This window comes from Semicossyphus pulcher, unplaced genomic scaffold, assembly GCF_022749685.1.
Source record: "Semicossyphus pulcher isolate SPU_LCO1_2020_fin unplaced genomic scaffold, fSemPul1.0.p SCAF_13, whole genome shotgun sequence".
NCBI lineage: Eukaryota > Metazoa > Chordata > Actinopteri > Labriformes > Labridae > Semicossyphus > Semicossyphus pulcher.
The window spans coordinates 12,023,601-12,037,451 of NW_027211637.1; the positions used below are offsets into that span (position 1 = coordinate 12,023,601).

A 13,851-nucleotide genomic window follows, 5' to 3' on the forward strand; every position below is an offset into this window, starting at 1 on the left:
CGGGGGTGTCACCATACCCCGGTTTTTCACATTTTTGGGAGCACCTTAGCACCCACAAGGTCAGAGAAGATTTAACTTTAGACTTAGACTTAGACTTAGACTCAACTTTATTGATCCCTTTGGGATGACTCCCTCTGGGAAATTCAGTCTCCAGCAGCTTATACAGTACAATAAAATAGGAAAGAATGATTGCTTTAATTTAATGATTGCTGTGGGAAATAAAAGTATGATACAGCAAAAAGTATAATACACAACCACCAACAGTTAAGTCAAAATGTTACTTAAGAGCATTGATGACATTTATTTTTGATAGAGGTGTGTTAAACCTATTTGCTGAAGTAAAATCAGGGCGTTAAGAAGATTCGCACTAAAATGAATAATTCACACCGCAAAGAAATCAGTGAATGTCATAACCCATATCTACATCCATAAAATACAGTAAGCCTAACTGAAATGCTGTTTTAATGTGCAACAACACTGTTCAGCTCTACTGTTGCCACTAACAAGTCACCTTACAAGGCTGTTTCATTTACATATAATTATACTGCCTTTACTTTGGGCCAGAATAAATACAGTTTTGTTATCCATCGAACATGTTTGATGAAAATGAAGTGAACTTGTAAAGTCACTTGGTTCTACTATTTACATGATGAACATCATGCACTGTATAGAAGTATATATATGGACTCTGTTGTGTCTCATGTTAGCTTCCTCCAACTCTTGAAAGAATTATGTATATTTACCATGTTCGATACAAAGTGTGTAGAACTATGGAGCAGTGGAAGTTTCAATGGCAACACACATTTTCATAATCATTAGATTGTATCATTCTTTATTTCAGTGCTGCTCTTCCCTTGAGCAAAGCACAATAAAGAAGGTGTTGTTGGTTGAATGCTAATGCTGATAGACTACTGGCTGGATATAACCGTGTAGTCGTTATTGAAGCTATTTCCAAACCTTGGTCACACACAAACTCTTCCTGCACTCCCACATACAGGAATTCATGCAGTTGCTCATTCAGTCTTTCACATACACCACAGGTTTATAGTATATATACTATATATATTTATATGTGTATTTTGTCCCTTGACCATCAGCTCCAATGTTTTCTGAAGAAAGTAAAAACACCACAATTGTTTATATTTGCAAAACTTCATGTGAAGCTTTCCATTTATTTTCTTAAAGTTCAAAATCAATCTTCTCAAGGAAGCAATTCAGCAGATTCTTTTAGTAAAGATTGATGTTAATATTCAATGCCTTTATAAAAGGTATTCATTTAAAGATGAGAAAACATCTATTAAGAATATCACAACTGAACAGTTAACAAGTCCAACAGTAACACTTCACACAAACACCAAATAATGGATACATATAGTCACAATGAAATATAATCATAATAAGATTTACAGTTAAAGCGGATCCATGGGATCCATTTATGGGCGGTTATCAATTCATCAACACCAAGCTGATGAAACACAGAGCAGTGATACACAGTATCAAAGATAAACACGTGTTTAAACACAGGAATCAAAAAGTGTCATAGACACTTCAATAGTTTCACCCAGTATGGGTTTTACATGATAATTCAGAGATGTTTGCAAAACAAAAAAAATTTTAAAGTAGTTTTTTCCCCAAAGGAACAATTAACATTCACAGAGTTACCACTCTTCATTATTAAGCTCATAATGTGTATACACATGGTGTACATATTCAGTAAAACCTGAATAATTTCAGCTCTTCCAGAGGAATACTGGCACATTGTGCCCATTTTGCCAAATTTGTTAAAAAAACAAACACCCTCAATAATATGGGACCTTCTGCCAAAGCAAAAGAAAACAGACTTCAAAGAGTCTTCAACTTTCTGTCCATGACGTTCACAGACATAGTTCTCTTTCTCTCTGTATGAGGGGGATTTTGCCTCCATCCTACCAGGGCCTCCACACAGCACCACTGGCCTGGCTCACACCCTTGCTGGAGCAGACCTGATGGAGCGGGGAGCCAGGAGGGGAGAGGGTGGAGGGCATGCTGGACGCCTGCACACCCTGGAAGTGGCCAAGTAGCTGCCTGTGGGCCTGAGTCTGGACCTCGCAGTGGGACAGGAAGCTGACTGCCTCCTGCACGCAGCGGGAGTATCCATCGCTGGCTGTCATCAGGCCAGAGGTCATGCTGGTCTGCTGATGCTGCCTCTGCTTCTGCCAGGCTCTCAAGTAGGACACAGCCATCTCCAAGATGTCTGCCTTCTCTTGCTTGGAATCAGGCTGCTGCCTGAGGAACTCTGGGCCCAGCAGAGATTTCAGCTGCTCGATGCTGGTGTTGATGCGGTCTCTGCGCAGTTTCTCCACCATTGGCTTTCTCAGCTGAAGAAAAGAAAAAGGAAATAATTTAGAAAAAAGTTCAAACCTTTTTCAAAACATATGAACAAATACAAGGGATTTATGGTACTTTATAGAAATCAAGTTTACCTTATGAGCAGGAGTCAGGTGTTCCTTAGAATAGCTTGCTTGTCCAAAAACAGTGGGTGCCATAGCTGTAGAGCTGTAGAGAGTGTTCCTACTCGGGCTGAAGAGCCAGTTCAATCTGAGCTGCCTTCTCCTCTGCCTCTGCCCTGTATTTATACACCCAAATCTCCATATGAATGTGTGGGTCTTGGGCTTGTTGGAGTTTCTCACAGTCTCTGGGCCAATCAGAGCGCTGGGAAGGGCTTTGAGGAACGCAGGGCTGCCACATGCTCAATGAAGTGTTTATAGCCGTGGGGACAATGAGTGTGTCTCCGGGGAGCAGGTGGAGGAATAGACTGCGAGAGAAAGAGCCCGGGGTGGGGTGGTGGGGAGAGAGGAGGGGGGTGTAGCTGGGAGACTGACCCTGTGCTTGTGTTGATATGGGAAAGTGGTGACCCCAGAGGGAAGCACGCCGCTGTCTCATGTCATCTCTACCGCCTCGTAATTGAGCACAAAGTGCCTCTGCCACCAGGCACACGTGGGTGTTACAGAGGGCCAACCATTAGAAAGAGCCAACATGCCGCCACTTCCACTGGTTTGACACGGCAGACTTTCCTCATGGAGCTGTGCAACAGTTGACACGTCTCAGGGATGAAAACAGAAAGTCTTTTCTCAAAGTTTAAGGAATATAATCTGCCTGATAAGTAAATGTGTGGTTTGGCCCACATGTCAAATTGAATTAAAAAAAATCTCCTGTATTGGTTCTAAACAGGTTCCATACTAACTTCCCTGTTCTGCTTTGTTTTTACCTGCTGTTTTCTTCTACAAAAAGGCATTATTGTTTGCTGCCCCTCTCTCATAAAATGACTGCTTGTGCTTGTTGCCCACTTTGTTTTAGCAGATTCAGAATGATGACAGTTGTTGGGTTGTTTTTTTATGTTGCCAATGATGCTGCGCTGCCTGTCAACTCTGATCAAATCACACATACGGAGACCTGATGAAGCAGGCTAGTTTGTGTATCTTTATTATAAATAACATTTATAACTAAGGGTTTCTTTTAAATTTCCTGACTCAATTGCTGTTATTTAGTTTCTAAGATTTGAAATAAATATTTTGAAGTGCTTTAATATTGTAATACCACTGAAGAAAAAATTCTAAAGTGGGATTCTAACATGGATATGTTGCTATAAAAAGGAATCAGTGGCCATGCTTTTAAAGTTCGGTCTGGCCCCTTTCATGTGATGTAGATGCTGTTAGAGAAGAAAAACTGCTTCAGCTGTAAACATCCTTACAGTCTCCACACTCCCAGCACATGTTCACACATCAGGCAACCCCCCCCCATACATATACAACCACACTCTCATTCACTTTCCCTCCCACACACACACTCTCTCACACACACACACACCCACAGCTGGCTGACCTGCCTGCCGCTGGCCACGTCTCAGTCACACGCTCCCTTCCTGCCTGTGTGGAACGTGGGAGCCGCTGTGGTCCCAGGCTTCCCACACTTCAGTGTTAATGACACTGAGGCTGGCTGCACAAAGGAAGTGTGCCCCATCGAACAAAGATTGAGTGACCAACCCCCCACCCCCTCTCATTCACCACACACACACACACACTGGAACACAGTGCTGTCAACAGGGCTCCCAGGCACACCATCTGGACAGATTGTTCGCTATTGTCAGCCAATCAAGCATGGGAGACGCTCACCGTGAGAATTGGAGAGGCTGAAATAGAGAAAGAAAGTTAAAGAAGAAGAAAAGAGAGAGAGTGTGTGTGTGTGTGTGTGTGTGTGTGTGTGTGTGTGTGTGTGTGTGTGTGTGTGTGTGTGTGTGTGTGTGCAGAGGGTGGGAAACTGTGAATAGCTTGATGAAGTTTGTTTTTAAAGTTTGCACATGTAAGGCTCTTAACATTATAAATTGCATGAGATAATAAGTTGCAAAATGTGGATTCAGGGAAACACATCAAGAACACAAGGACAACAAACAACAACAATGTGAGACACTGTGATGTTGTCATTTTTTATCAAGTCTCCAATAAATATACATTTGCGGATCATTAAAGGGCACAACTGACTCTGTGTATTCCAGTTTATAGAGTACAAAGTGGAAGCTCAGATTGTTTACATTTTTATCCACCATGTTGTAAACTAATGAAACCATGTTGGTCGTCCACTGGCAGATATTTCCCCACCATGTTCCCACCACATATCACTCGCAGTCGATACAATAAAAAGGATTTCTCCCTCGTTGTGGCACATCAGCTGAGAGACAAGAGGCTAGTGAAGGGCCCCTCCTACCTGTTTGTTTGGATTGGGGCCATTGTGCCACATGAATTCAACTAATTCATTCACATCCTATTGTCATAACACTGCATTGTGATTGGCCAAACACTGTGAGAACCAGCATCACATTAAATCGATGGGAAAGTTGGCATAAGTATATAAAGGAGGGAGGTCTGAGTGGGTAAAATCATAACCCTGAACTCTTCTTGTTCCTGAAACAGGCCTGGACTGACTGGACTCCATCTGACTGCGTATTCACCATGAGGGATCAGCACACAACGTAAGCTCAAACAGAGACAACTTAAATGTAGAAGTTAATTTGACTCACTATAGGGTCACAGAAATGTTTTGGTGTTTCTTGTTTTGTGAGGTTATAATGGCTTTGATTCTTGCTCTGTTGTTGAAACAGAGCTTGACTCTGAAAATAACAATTGATTGAAACAATGATATAATCTAAAGGGTGAGTTCACTCAGATTATCCAAAAACATTGCCTTATTTATCTATTGCAGATAGTTTGGGTTTGATTTGTATTTAAATGCAAACAATTGGCAGAGAGGAAAGAATGGTTAAAAAGGGTTCAAATGTTTAGTCATTATGTACACAAAAAACTAAATCCATTCACCTCCTTCTGGCTGCAACAGATACTTCCCACTTGTATAACTGAAAATCTGAAAAATCAATGGCTTGTTAACACCCGTGTAAAGAAGGAAACAGGTCTCACTTCTGTGTATCCACTAATATCTCATGTTTCTCCTTCTCTCTCTGCAGCATATGTAAGATAATGATCTTGGAGAGGAAGTGTACAGACAGAGCGGTGAGGCTCCGCTCAGCACTGGAGAGCCAACTCCTCACTGGGTCGTCCAGCTCAGATGTGTGGGACAAGACAGTCTCCTTCTTCTCAGTGAAGAAGGCTTTGATTTTCCACAATGGCTTCACCAAATCCTCCAGAGACGCCATGCGGCTGTTCCCCTCACCTGCTGAGGACGTGGCCCCACTGTGCTAACAATAAGAGGTGGACACCAAGACAACAAGAATGAGATGGAACCTTTAGGAGTGTGTGTCGCTCTACAAGCTGCATAGAACTGAACATATCAGCTTTGTGTCAAGAAGTTCCCGAATGAAATATTTCCAGATGGAAAAAGGAATAAGAAATTTCATTTTTTTTTTCTTTTCCGTTTAATGTTTCAAGTTGATGTAAAATGCATAAACGTTGGGAGGTTTATACCATGAACACTGTGATCTTAGTGGTCCATGAAAGGGCCTTACAATGTGCATTCAATGCCTTAAGCCATAGTTGTCCTTAAAACTGGTCACCATGAGACCATGCCATAGAGGCTTTGTAAAGCTAAAAGCCATATTCCTTTGTATAAAGGAGTCATGTGTATGCCAATGCGTACTTTGTTTTGTAAATGTTTTTAAGACATTGTGAACAATGCTATTTTTTTTATGTCATGCATAAAATGTCCTGCTGAAGCCATAAGTGAAATGTGCAATATGCAAGTTGAAAATAAAGTGACTTTCCTCTAATTTGCAGTTGGAGTTATTTCCCCTACTAGTTTGACAGGATTATCACAGATCATTTAAATTAAATGTAATAAACTTATTCAGCTTGGTTGTTGATCTTAAAGTTATTTTAGAGCTAACAATGAAAATAGGGAATTATAATTTTCAAATCTCAGATGTCATCATCTTAACGAACATCACCCTCTAGTGGCTTATACACAGCTACACCGCAGATATTTTTCACACAGAAACCAGTTTCTCCCCAGATTCTGGTCTCAGCACTTCAGATGTACAGGTGAAAGTTTATTTTATTTGGTATGTAGTTGTATGTAGTGTGTATATATTTAGCTGTAGCCTTTGAAGCTTTAAAGGGGCATGATGTCCTTTGCCTTGTTGAAGAGCTGTATTCTGAATTGGAAACATCTTTATTTTCCTGAGTGCATGACAAATACGTTCATGGATATTATGTGACTTCTGAAGTTGTTATACTATATAAAGAAAAACAAATTATTGTTTTTAATCATCTCATCCCTCTCCCTGGGAAAGCTAGAAATGTCAGCGGTGCAGAGTAAGTGCTGCTCCACTTTTGTCTTTTTTTATTCTGTTTATTCACATCAACCTTAATAAAATAAACAACTGCCATTTGTATCTAATTTGATTGAGAAATTAATTTAAATACATAAAGCCTCCCCTTCCTACATATAGAAACAATGCACTATGATGTGTTTACTCTGTACCCCTTAACAGAACATTTAAACGGTGCTGAGAGGACTTTCTCAGAGCTCAAACAAAGGCTCTGCTCTGTTAAATTATCCGGGTAAGACATGACTGTGAGCAAGTATGCAAAGTATCGGAGCTGAAACTGCAGCAGCTAGAATCAATCTAGATATCATAACTTATCTACTGTGATGAGTCAACAGGTCTTGGATGAAAAAGGCCACAGTTGAGTGAAAAAAAAAAAAAAAAGGGAGTTTCATAGAAGAAGCAGATAGTGATGCATCCCTTTGTTACCGGCAGCTGGAACAGAAGAGGTCACCTTGGATCAGATTTGGAATCGTTACGTCTTTATTAATCATAGAGGCTAAATTGAAAAAGCAGACATTAAGCAACAGTTGAACATTGTAGCAGCGGGATTAGGCGGATGAACAATAAACTGGGTGAACTCCACACCATGCATTCAGAACAAGGACACCTTTTTAACTGTCATTAAGTTGAAAAGTTCAATCAATCAGAGGGCATCAGAAAGCGGCCGTTTGTTACTAAAAATGTCTTCTTGGGATTGTGGGACACTTCATTGCCAGGGATATTGCTTAAAACCAAAATCTAAATTTGGGAGTGCAAAGAGAAGAGAAACTGTCAGGGAAGAAAAACTCAAAAAAAAAAAAAAAATTACTCAAAGAAAAAGTGTTCAAGGATATAATGTAGGTCTGTTTTATTATTAATTTAGACAGGTCTGATATTTCACTGCAACAGATGGAATCTTTTACAAATCAAAGTTCACTTTGTCACAAAGGCATAGCTTTATGGAAAAAAATAAAACTTTTATTCATCATTCTTCTCCCCACTTTGCTCCTGGGGCTGATAAAAGCAATCACACACATAGACACTAAATCAAAAAACTTTTCTTTCCATCACTCAAATTCCAGTTAGAACCTACATAGAGACCAAACAGCAAAAGCCCAGGAGAAAAAGTACAGGTTAGCTCGAAACCAAATGACAAACCTTTTGCCATTTAACAAACCCCGACCAAAAACAACTTAAACCAAACAAAAAAAGGAAAACAAGGTAAAATCAAATCTCACATATCACTCTTAACACATGGTGGGTCAACTCCCAAATCATTTTTAATTACCTCTACATTGCACCCAATATAAGAGGACGGGGATGGGATGATGGTGGGTGGGGTTTGAAGGTCAATTACATATCCACCCTAAAACAGAATTCACAAGATACTCCCTTCAACAGGACAACTGTTATTGTTTTGACATGAATATTTCGATTCTCTCGGCCTGCCATTCTGTGATATCCTGAACAGACAAAACACTGGTCAAGCTTCAGGTTTGTTGGCAGTAACAGTCGTGAACAAGAAATACTCCAAATGTCTTGTGTTTAATGATTAGTCCTCCCCTGTAGACTGACGAGGTGAGAACCAAAGGGGCAATGTGAAAATTCTGTTTTAGTGTGTTTCCCTCCCCCTTAACAGCATGTGTTTTACATTACAGAGATGCCAAAAGTGGATGATTTTATTAGACTACACATAGTTTCTGCTTAGTAAATTTGAACATGTCACAGGGGAAGAAAGTGAGTAAGAAGCATGGTGGTGTATACTCTGTGTGAGTACTCAGTATGTGTGTCAGTGTGTAAAAAGAGAAGAACTTTCTTCAGTTTTTAGGTGTCCAAATGTTATTTGCAGGGCTGTTGTGTGTTGAAAGGGGTCTGGGTTGAGGTTTGCCATCAGGGCAAAGAGTTCAACAAATCCTGCAGGAAGAGGTCTGGATCTGCGATTTCAGAGAGAAGACCTGCAAGAGAAACAAAGTCAAGTTACATAAGAATATTTCAGTTTCAAAATTAAAGGTATAATAAGTAGGATTTTCCTAGAAAAATAATAATAATATTAATTTACAAATATAATATAATATAAATCATCACTTATGGGTCTCTATACATGTGTGTTGGTGAGTGTGTGCTCTGCATCTATTGTTTTTCCTTTGCACGGGACGTTTCCAGTAGGGACGCTGTTGTGGTTCCCTGAGCCAATCACAGCCTATAGGTTAGTGTGGGAGTGGTTCAAATTAGCAACTGGGCCCCATTCAGACCGCCGAACATGGTGAAAGAGCAATGCAGAGTTGTTCTTCTCTGTGTTGGACAGATAGTTGCCTCAAACCGGGTAGGACAAGCTAACCGGCGGTTAGAATGCTAGTGCAAAGGTAACTGGCAGTTAGCATGCTGATGCAACGGTAACCGCCGGTTGGCATGCTAGCGCAATGGTAACCGTGATGCTGTCTGTGTTAGCTCGGCGGGGTGGGCATGTTCTTGCACGAAGCATGAATTTAATATCCCCAGTTGACCTGACATATTTGTCATGATAGAGCTGCCACAGAGACCATCCCGACCAGTGTTACCATGTCTCATTTTTAAAAATTGAGAAGCTTTAAAGTTAATCAGGTTTATATACTGACCTACAACATCACAGAACTCTGACAAGGACTCGGCAGGCATGAGCTCATCCTGGAAGGCTCTGAGGACACGCTCGGAGGCCTCATAGATTGGCATGTCATTGTGACGGACATATTCAGCCAGCGAGAAGGACCAGCCCCCTTCTGTGTTGCTGGTGGGTACTTTCTGCATGGGCAAAGAGTGAGAGGAAAAGAAAAGGGCATTGAAGGAAGTTATAGTCTCTAAATTAGAAATGTGTTTTTTTATATATATAATGCCAGTAGTCTAGTTGATGTAAACAGAAAGATTTCTAAAGATTGACTTGACTGTATTCAGTTTTTTTCTTTCAGTCAACATGTGCCTCTCTGTTTTGCCGTTACTCTTCATTTTTTACACTACAGGCTGGATTAAACTCACTCTACCAACTACCAAGATTTCAAACATTTTTTACTAATAAAGCATACCAACAGAAAACACAACATGTACTTAGTGGAAAATAATGGTGGATATATGAATGATTTTTCTGACAAAAAGGCAGTTTTGAAATGGTTACACATAATTTACCCTGAACATGTCGTAGACAAGATCCACCAGGCCCCAGAAGAGAAGAGGGGAGCGATAGACTGCATATTCCTTTGGTGCTTTATCTGTGAGTCTGATAACAGAAGAAAAACAGGATACAGGTTTAATGTATTGTATTTTAAGTTTGATATGAAACTCCTAAATGCAGTAAGCAGCATTAGTATTTTCTTAATATTACCATTTCACTTTTCCCCATTTCAAAATTGACCCAATGCTGGGTCAGTGGTAAAACAAAGAGGGACAGAAAAATCAAAGAGAGGTAAACTGCCATACTTGTTGGTGCAGACTGCCGAGACCTTGCGGGTGTGTGCGGTGACCAGGAGTCTTCGTAGGAAGTATATTCGTGAAGTCCTCCAGCGTTCTGGTGGCATGATGTGCATGGCCAAGATGGTGAAATAGTGTGGTCCTTCAACCTCATACGAGCCCTCCACCCATTTTTCACATGGCTGCTCCTGGAAACTCTGCAGGTTCTTCTCCTCCCGGGACGTAGCCCTTGTGCTGCAGTATAAGCGTTACAGATACATGAGCCATACCAGTTGAATGTTGGTTAACTTGTGTTTTTTTGTGTCTTGCTGCATCTCAACACTACAGGTTAAATGCTCGATTGGGAATTTTACATGAAAATGTACATACGTGTTGAGGACGTAGAGCACAGTGTGGATGATGTAGGGGATGAGGTGGATGTTGCTCTCTCGCCCTCCTCCTCCTGTGTCCACACTGAACGATTGTTCGGTAGCAAAGCGGAGGAACAGCAGTTTGGTGTCATGGATGTTGAGTTGGTACGTAGGTTCCCGCTGGCCTGTGCACTCCTGCAGATATGTGTTGTGCCTGTGCAATAGACAGAAATTCAGTTGGGTATGTTTTACTGTGTGCCACATGAACAACATTTTTTCCCCATGTGTGCTGATGCATTTTTTTTTTGTACCTTGCTAAGCATGTAGCAAAAGCTGATTCTGGCACGTGTGGCCCCCACACAGGAAGCAGCCCATTGCACTTGGTGTTAGCATTCTGGAGAGCTGCACTCTCCCACTCCTCTCGCCCACGAGCCAGCCTGCCAGAGAAAAAGGAAAATTAGATTATGTTTTAATAAATAAACAACTAAATAAATTACAAATAAATAAATCAGACAGTTTACAGCAGAAGATATACATAAAAAAGTTAGATGCTACCTGACAGCTGCCAGATGGCAGTCATAGTGGACTATGTTAAAGTGCGACACAGTGCTGTAGCCCTGCTGCTTGCGAGGCTTATTTTCAAAGTCCTCCAAGGCCACACGCTTCGTGAAAGTGTAAATACCCAGGACTTTGGTTGGCTAGGATAACAAAAGACACAACATGACAAATGTTAATTAAAAATACCACAAGCTGGTTCTGTATACCTGAAAATTGGCAGGTCATACTTAGCACAAAGGGGTTAACGGTAACATGTATATCACTTTATCGGCATACAATTAAATTCAAAGGGTTTTTTGAACTCTAAGTTTCAGGATAGTTTTTACAAAATAAATACTTAAAGAACTAAAATATTATGTCACATACTAATAAGACTCATAACACTTTACCTTAAGTCCCCTATTTCATGTTTATAAGCAGCAGACATGATAGTATAACACTGTATTGTAGTTAGGTGTAGTATATTATAACTTTCATGTACATGACAAAAAATATAACTTCACCAATTAAGATCAGCTTATTCACCAGCCTCCATCTATGGCTGCCCACAGGAGGAGTTATAGTTGTAGACAAATACATAGATGAACACTTAAATCTGCTTATAAATTAAGGTAAAGTGTTATCCACACATAATCCTGGATAAGTTGCGTACCTGGAACTTGTAACCCTCTCTACAGATGCAGCAGGTTAAGCCCGGCTCCTCTATTAGCTCCTCCATTTGCTTTAACAGTGAGGTCTTGGTCACCACCTGACCCTTCTCATTGGTCTGAAAAGGGAAACATAAAAATGCAAATTAACAATATCACACTGATGCAGTTTTAATGAAGCAAAGGGAGAGTGGGAGATATGCAGATAAGGAAATAAGAGAAAATTTAGACAAAAGAGGAAAAGAGTACCGTCATGCCCAGTGTTCCCAGGGCCTTCTGTCTCATGGCCATAGCCATACGCTTCTTCTCAGCTCTGGTCTCTCTACGGGCTGCTTCAATTTTTAGGTTGACATCACTGTGTTCTCTTAGAGCCTCCAGAAGGTTCTCCGCAAGCGTACCAATACCTTCATCACTGGATACCTGCTCCAGCTTGTGCAAGTTGGTTATTGAATCTGTGCCAATCAGCACCTGAACAGAACACAAAAAAACATCCAGTCAGGTTAGGTAGTAAATATTTGATGCCGAGTTTGTAAGCTGGGTCTAATGTTTAATGGTTCATCTTGTAAGTACTCCATATATTGAAATTTTCCCAAGTAATCAATCTTCCATTGTTGGGTATTACTGCGCTCCAACTGAATTTTCACTATCGATATCTACCTGTGTGGGGGGGTGCTGGGTAGCCAAGCCACGGAGCAATCTGAGAATGAAGGGTAAAGCTGGTCTGGAGAGAAACTTCTTCCAGACATCTGCATCCAGACTTATGAGTTCAAAACAAGAAGAAAATGGTTTAAACAATAAGTCCATGGATTAATAAATCCATAAAACCATCTTGGGTACATGAAGCTCTGAGAAGACTTACTTTTTGGCATTTGGGATATGTTTCTTCATGTAGTCCAGTGCACTCTGTGTGATTCCTTTCTGAAGAATAAGATCTTTCAGCTGATGGCCATTGCTGTTATTTTTGATTCCAGCAGCAATTTTACAGAAGCAATCCAAGAACACTTTGTCATCTGCACTATGCTCCTCATCGTACCTTTGGAAACAAAACCAGGGGTGAGTTCTTCTTGGTCACAGACTGTAATACCCCAAGAGTCTCTGAAGAAGTATGGTTCTTATAGTGGCACAAAAGTGGATTAAAATTAAGAGCCTGATTTGAAAATGTAGCCACTGTTTATAATGGCTAAATGTTTATCTATACATTTAAAAAACCTGGTAATCATCGATTTTAAAACATCAAATAAGTGCTTATATAGTGAAAGCTCAGCAATGCCCACTTGTCAAAGCTGCAACACGGTTTGAAGCGTTCCACCAAGATCCTCATCTTCTCCAGTTCACCGAAGGACAGGTATGGAATGATGCGCAGCAGACCCTGTAGCACGCTGGGGTTGGAGCGCACAAAGGGGGTGTTTATCTGGTCCAACAACATTACAAGCTGATCTTTGTCTCCCGTCAGCAGTAAGTTGCCCTGCAAAGGAAAATCCAGCCCAAGTTTAAATTAAACAGTTACACGAACACAATATTTTAATAACATTATGTTGTCTAAAGTTTGTATGTTCATTTTTTACTAACAAAGGTAAATCTACTTTAGATTCTTACCTTGTCCTCTGAGATCTCAGCATTAGCTTCATCCAGAATGATCTCCATGATGCTCAGAACTTGCTCTGCTATGGAGGCTCCACCACTGTCCTTGCTCTCCTGTTCTGCCACTAAAGCCTTAAAGAAAAGGGACAAACATAAAACTTTTTAAAAGTTTTCTAACACACTTACAAAATAAATGATAAAAGTGTATAATAAAGCCTGTTAAAATTCTGTCAGTGACTCTCACCAGGTTTAAGGTTCCCAGCATGACGTTGAGTGTGTTCATCTCTGGTTTAACCAACTGCTGCCTATTGATCTTCACCTTGACACAGTAACTGAACAACTTCAGCAAAACCTGTGAATGAGAAAGATGCACATTTGAGTAAAAGCCTGTGTTGTTTAAAAAACAAAAATTGTTTCGTTTTTTTGACAGTATTAATAGTTATGTTCCTCAGAATGACATACTCTTAACTTCAAAGCCTGCTGC

At 40.5% G+C, this 13,851-nt stretch overlaps 3 protein-coding genes across 5 annotated transcripts in view; 1 reads left to right on the plus strand and 2 right to left on the minus strand.

Moving 5' to 3' along the window:
* Positions 1 to 1,171: 1,171 nt before the first annotated feature.
* On the minus strand, positions 1,172 to 2,584 carry LOC138589830 (transcription factor HES-5-like). The gene is made up of 2 exons (XM_069660292.1): positions 2,463 to 2,584; positions 1,172 to 2,357 (listed from the first exon to the last, which is right to left on the minus strand). Exons 1-2 carry the CDS (start codon positions 2,523 to 2,525, stop codon positions 1,926 to 1,928), a joined length of 495 nt encoding a protein of 164 aa, XP_069516393.1. The 5' UTR covers positions 2,526 to 2,584; the 3' UTR covers positions 1,172 to 1,925.
* A 2,051-nt stretch (positions 2,585 to 4,635) lies between these two features.
* LOC138589233 (uncharacterized) lies at positions 4,636 to 5,729 on the plus strand. The gene is made up of 3 exons (XM_069659432.1): positions 4,636 to 4,746; positions 4,947 to 5,005; positions 5,495 to 5,729. The coding sequence occupies exons 1-3, from the start codon at positions 4,636 to 4,638 to the stop codon at positions 5,727 to 5,729; spliced, it is 405 nt and encodes a 134-aa protein (XP_069515533.1).
* Positions 5,730 to 7,646: 1,917 nt separating this feature from the next.
* Positions 7,647 to 13,851, minus strand: part of ubr4 (ubiquitin protein ligase E3 component n-recognin 4) — a 52,855-nt gene continuing 46,650 nt past the window's right edge. For all 3 annotated transcript variants that reach the window (XM_069660806.1, XM_069660805.1, XM_069660804.1), the window contains exons 91-104: positions 13,612 to 13,719; positions 13,383 to 13,499; positions 13,061 to 13,251; positions 12,646 to 12,819; positions 12,444 to 12,543; positions 12,036 to 12,254; positions 11,792 to 11,905; positions 11,137 to 11,279; positions 10,893 to 11,018; positions 10,601 to 10,795; positions 10,241 to 10,465; positions 9,950 to 10,040; positions 9,409 to 9,571; positions 7,647 to 8,748 (exon numbers count right to left, since the gene is read on the minus strand). In XM_069660806.1, the coding sequence (XP_069516907.1) occupies positions 8,684 to 8,748; positions 9,409 to 9,571; positions 9,950 to 10,040; positions 10,241 to 10,465; positions 10,601 to 10,795; positions 10,893 to 11,018; positions 11,137 to 11,279; positions 11,792 to 11,905; positions 12,036 to 12,254; positions 12,444 to 12,543; positions 12,646 to 12,819; positions 13,061 to 13,251; positions 13,383 to 13,499; positions 13,612 to 13,719 (2,031 nt within the window). In that variant the 3' untranslated portion in view covers positions 7,647 to 8,683. The remainder of the gene's footprint in view (positions 8,749 to 9,408; positions 9,572 to 9,949; positions 10,041 to 10,240; positions 10,466 to 10,600; positions 10,796 to 10,892; positions 11,019 to 11,136; positions 11,280 to 11,791; positions 11,906 to 12,035; positions 12,255 to 12,443; positions 12,544 to 12,645; positions 12,820 to 13,060; positions 13,252 to 13,382; positions 13,500 to 13,611; positions 13,720 to 13,851) is intronic.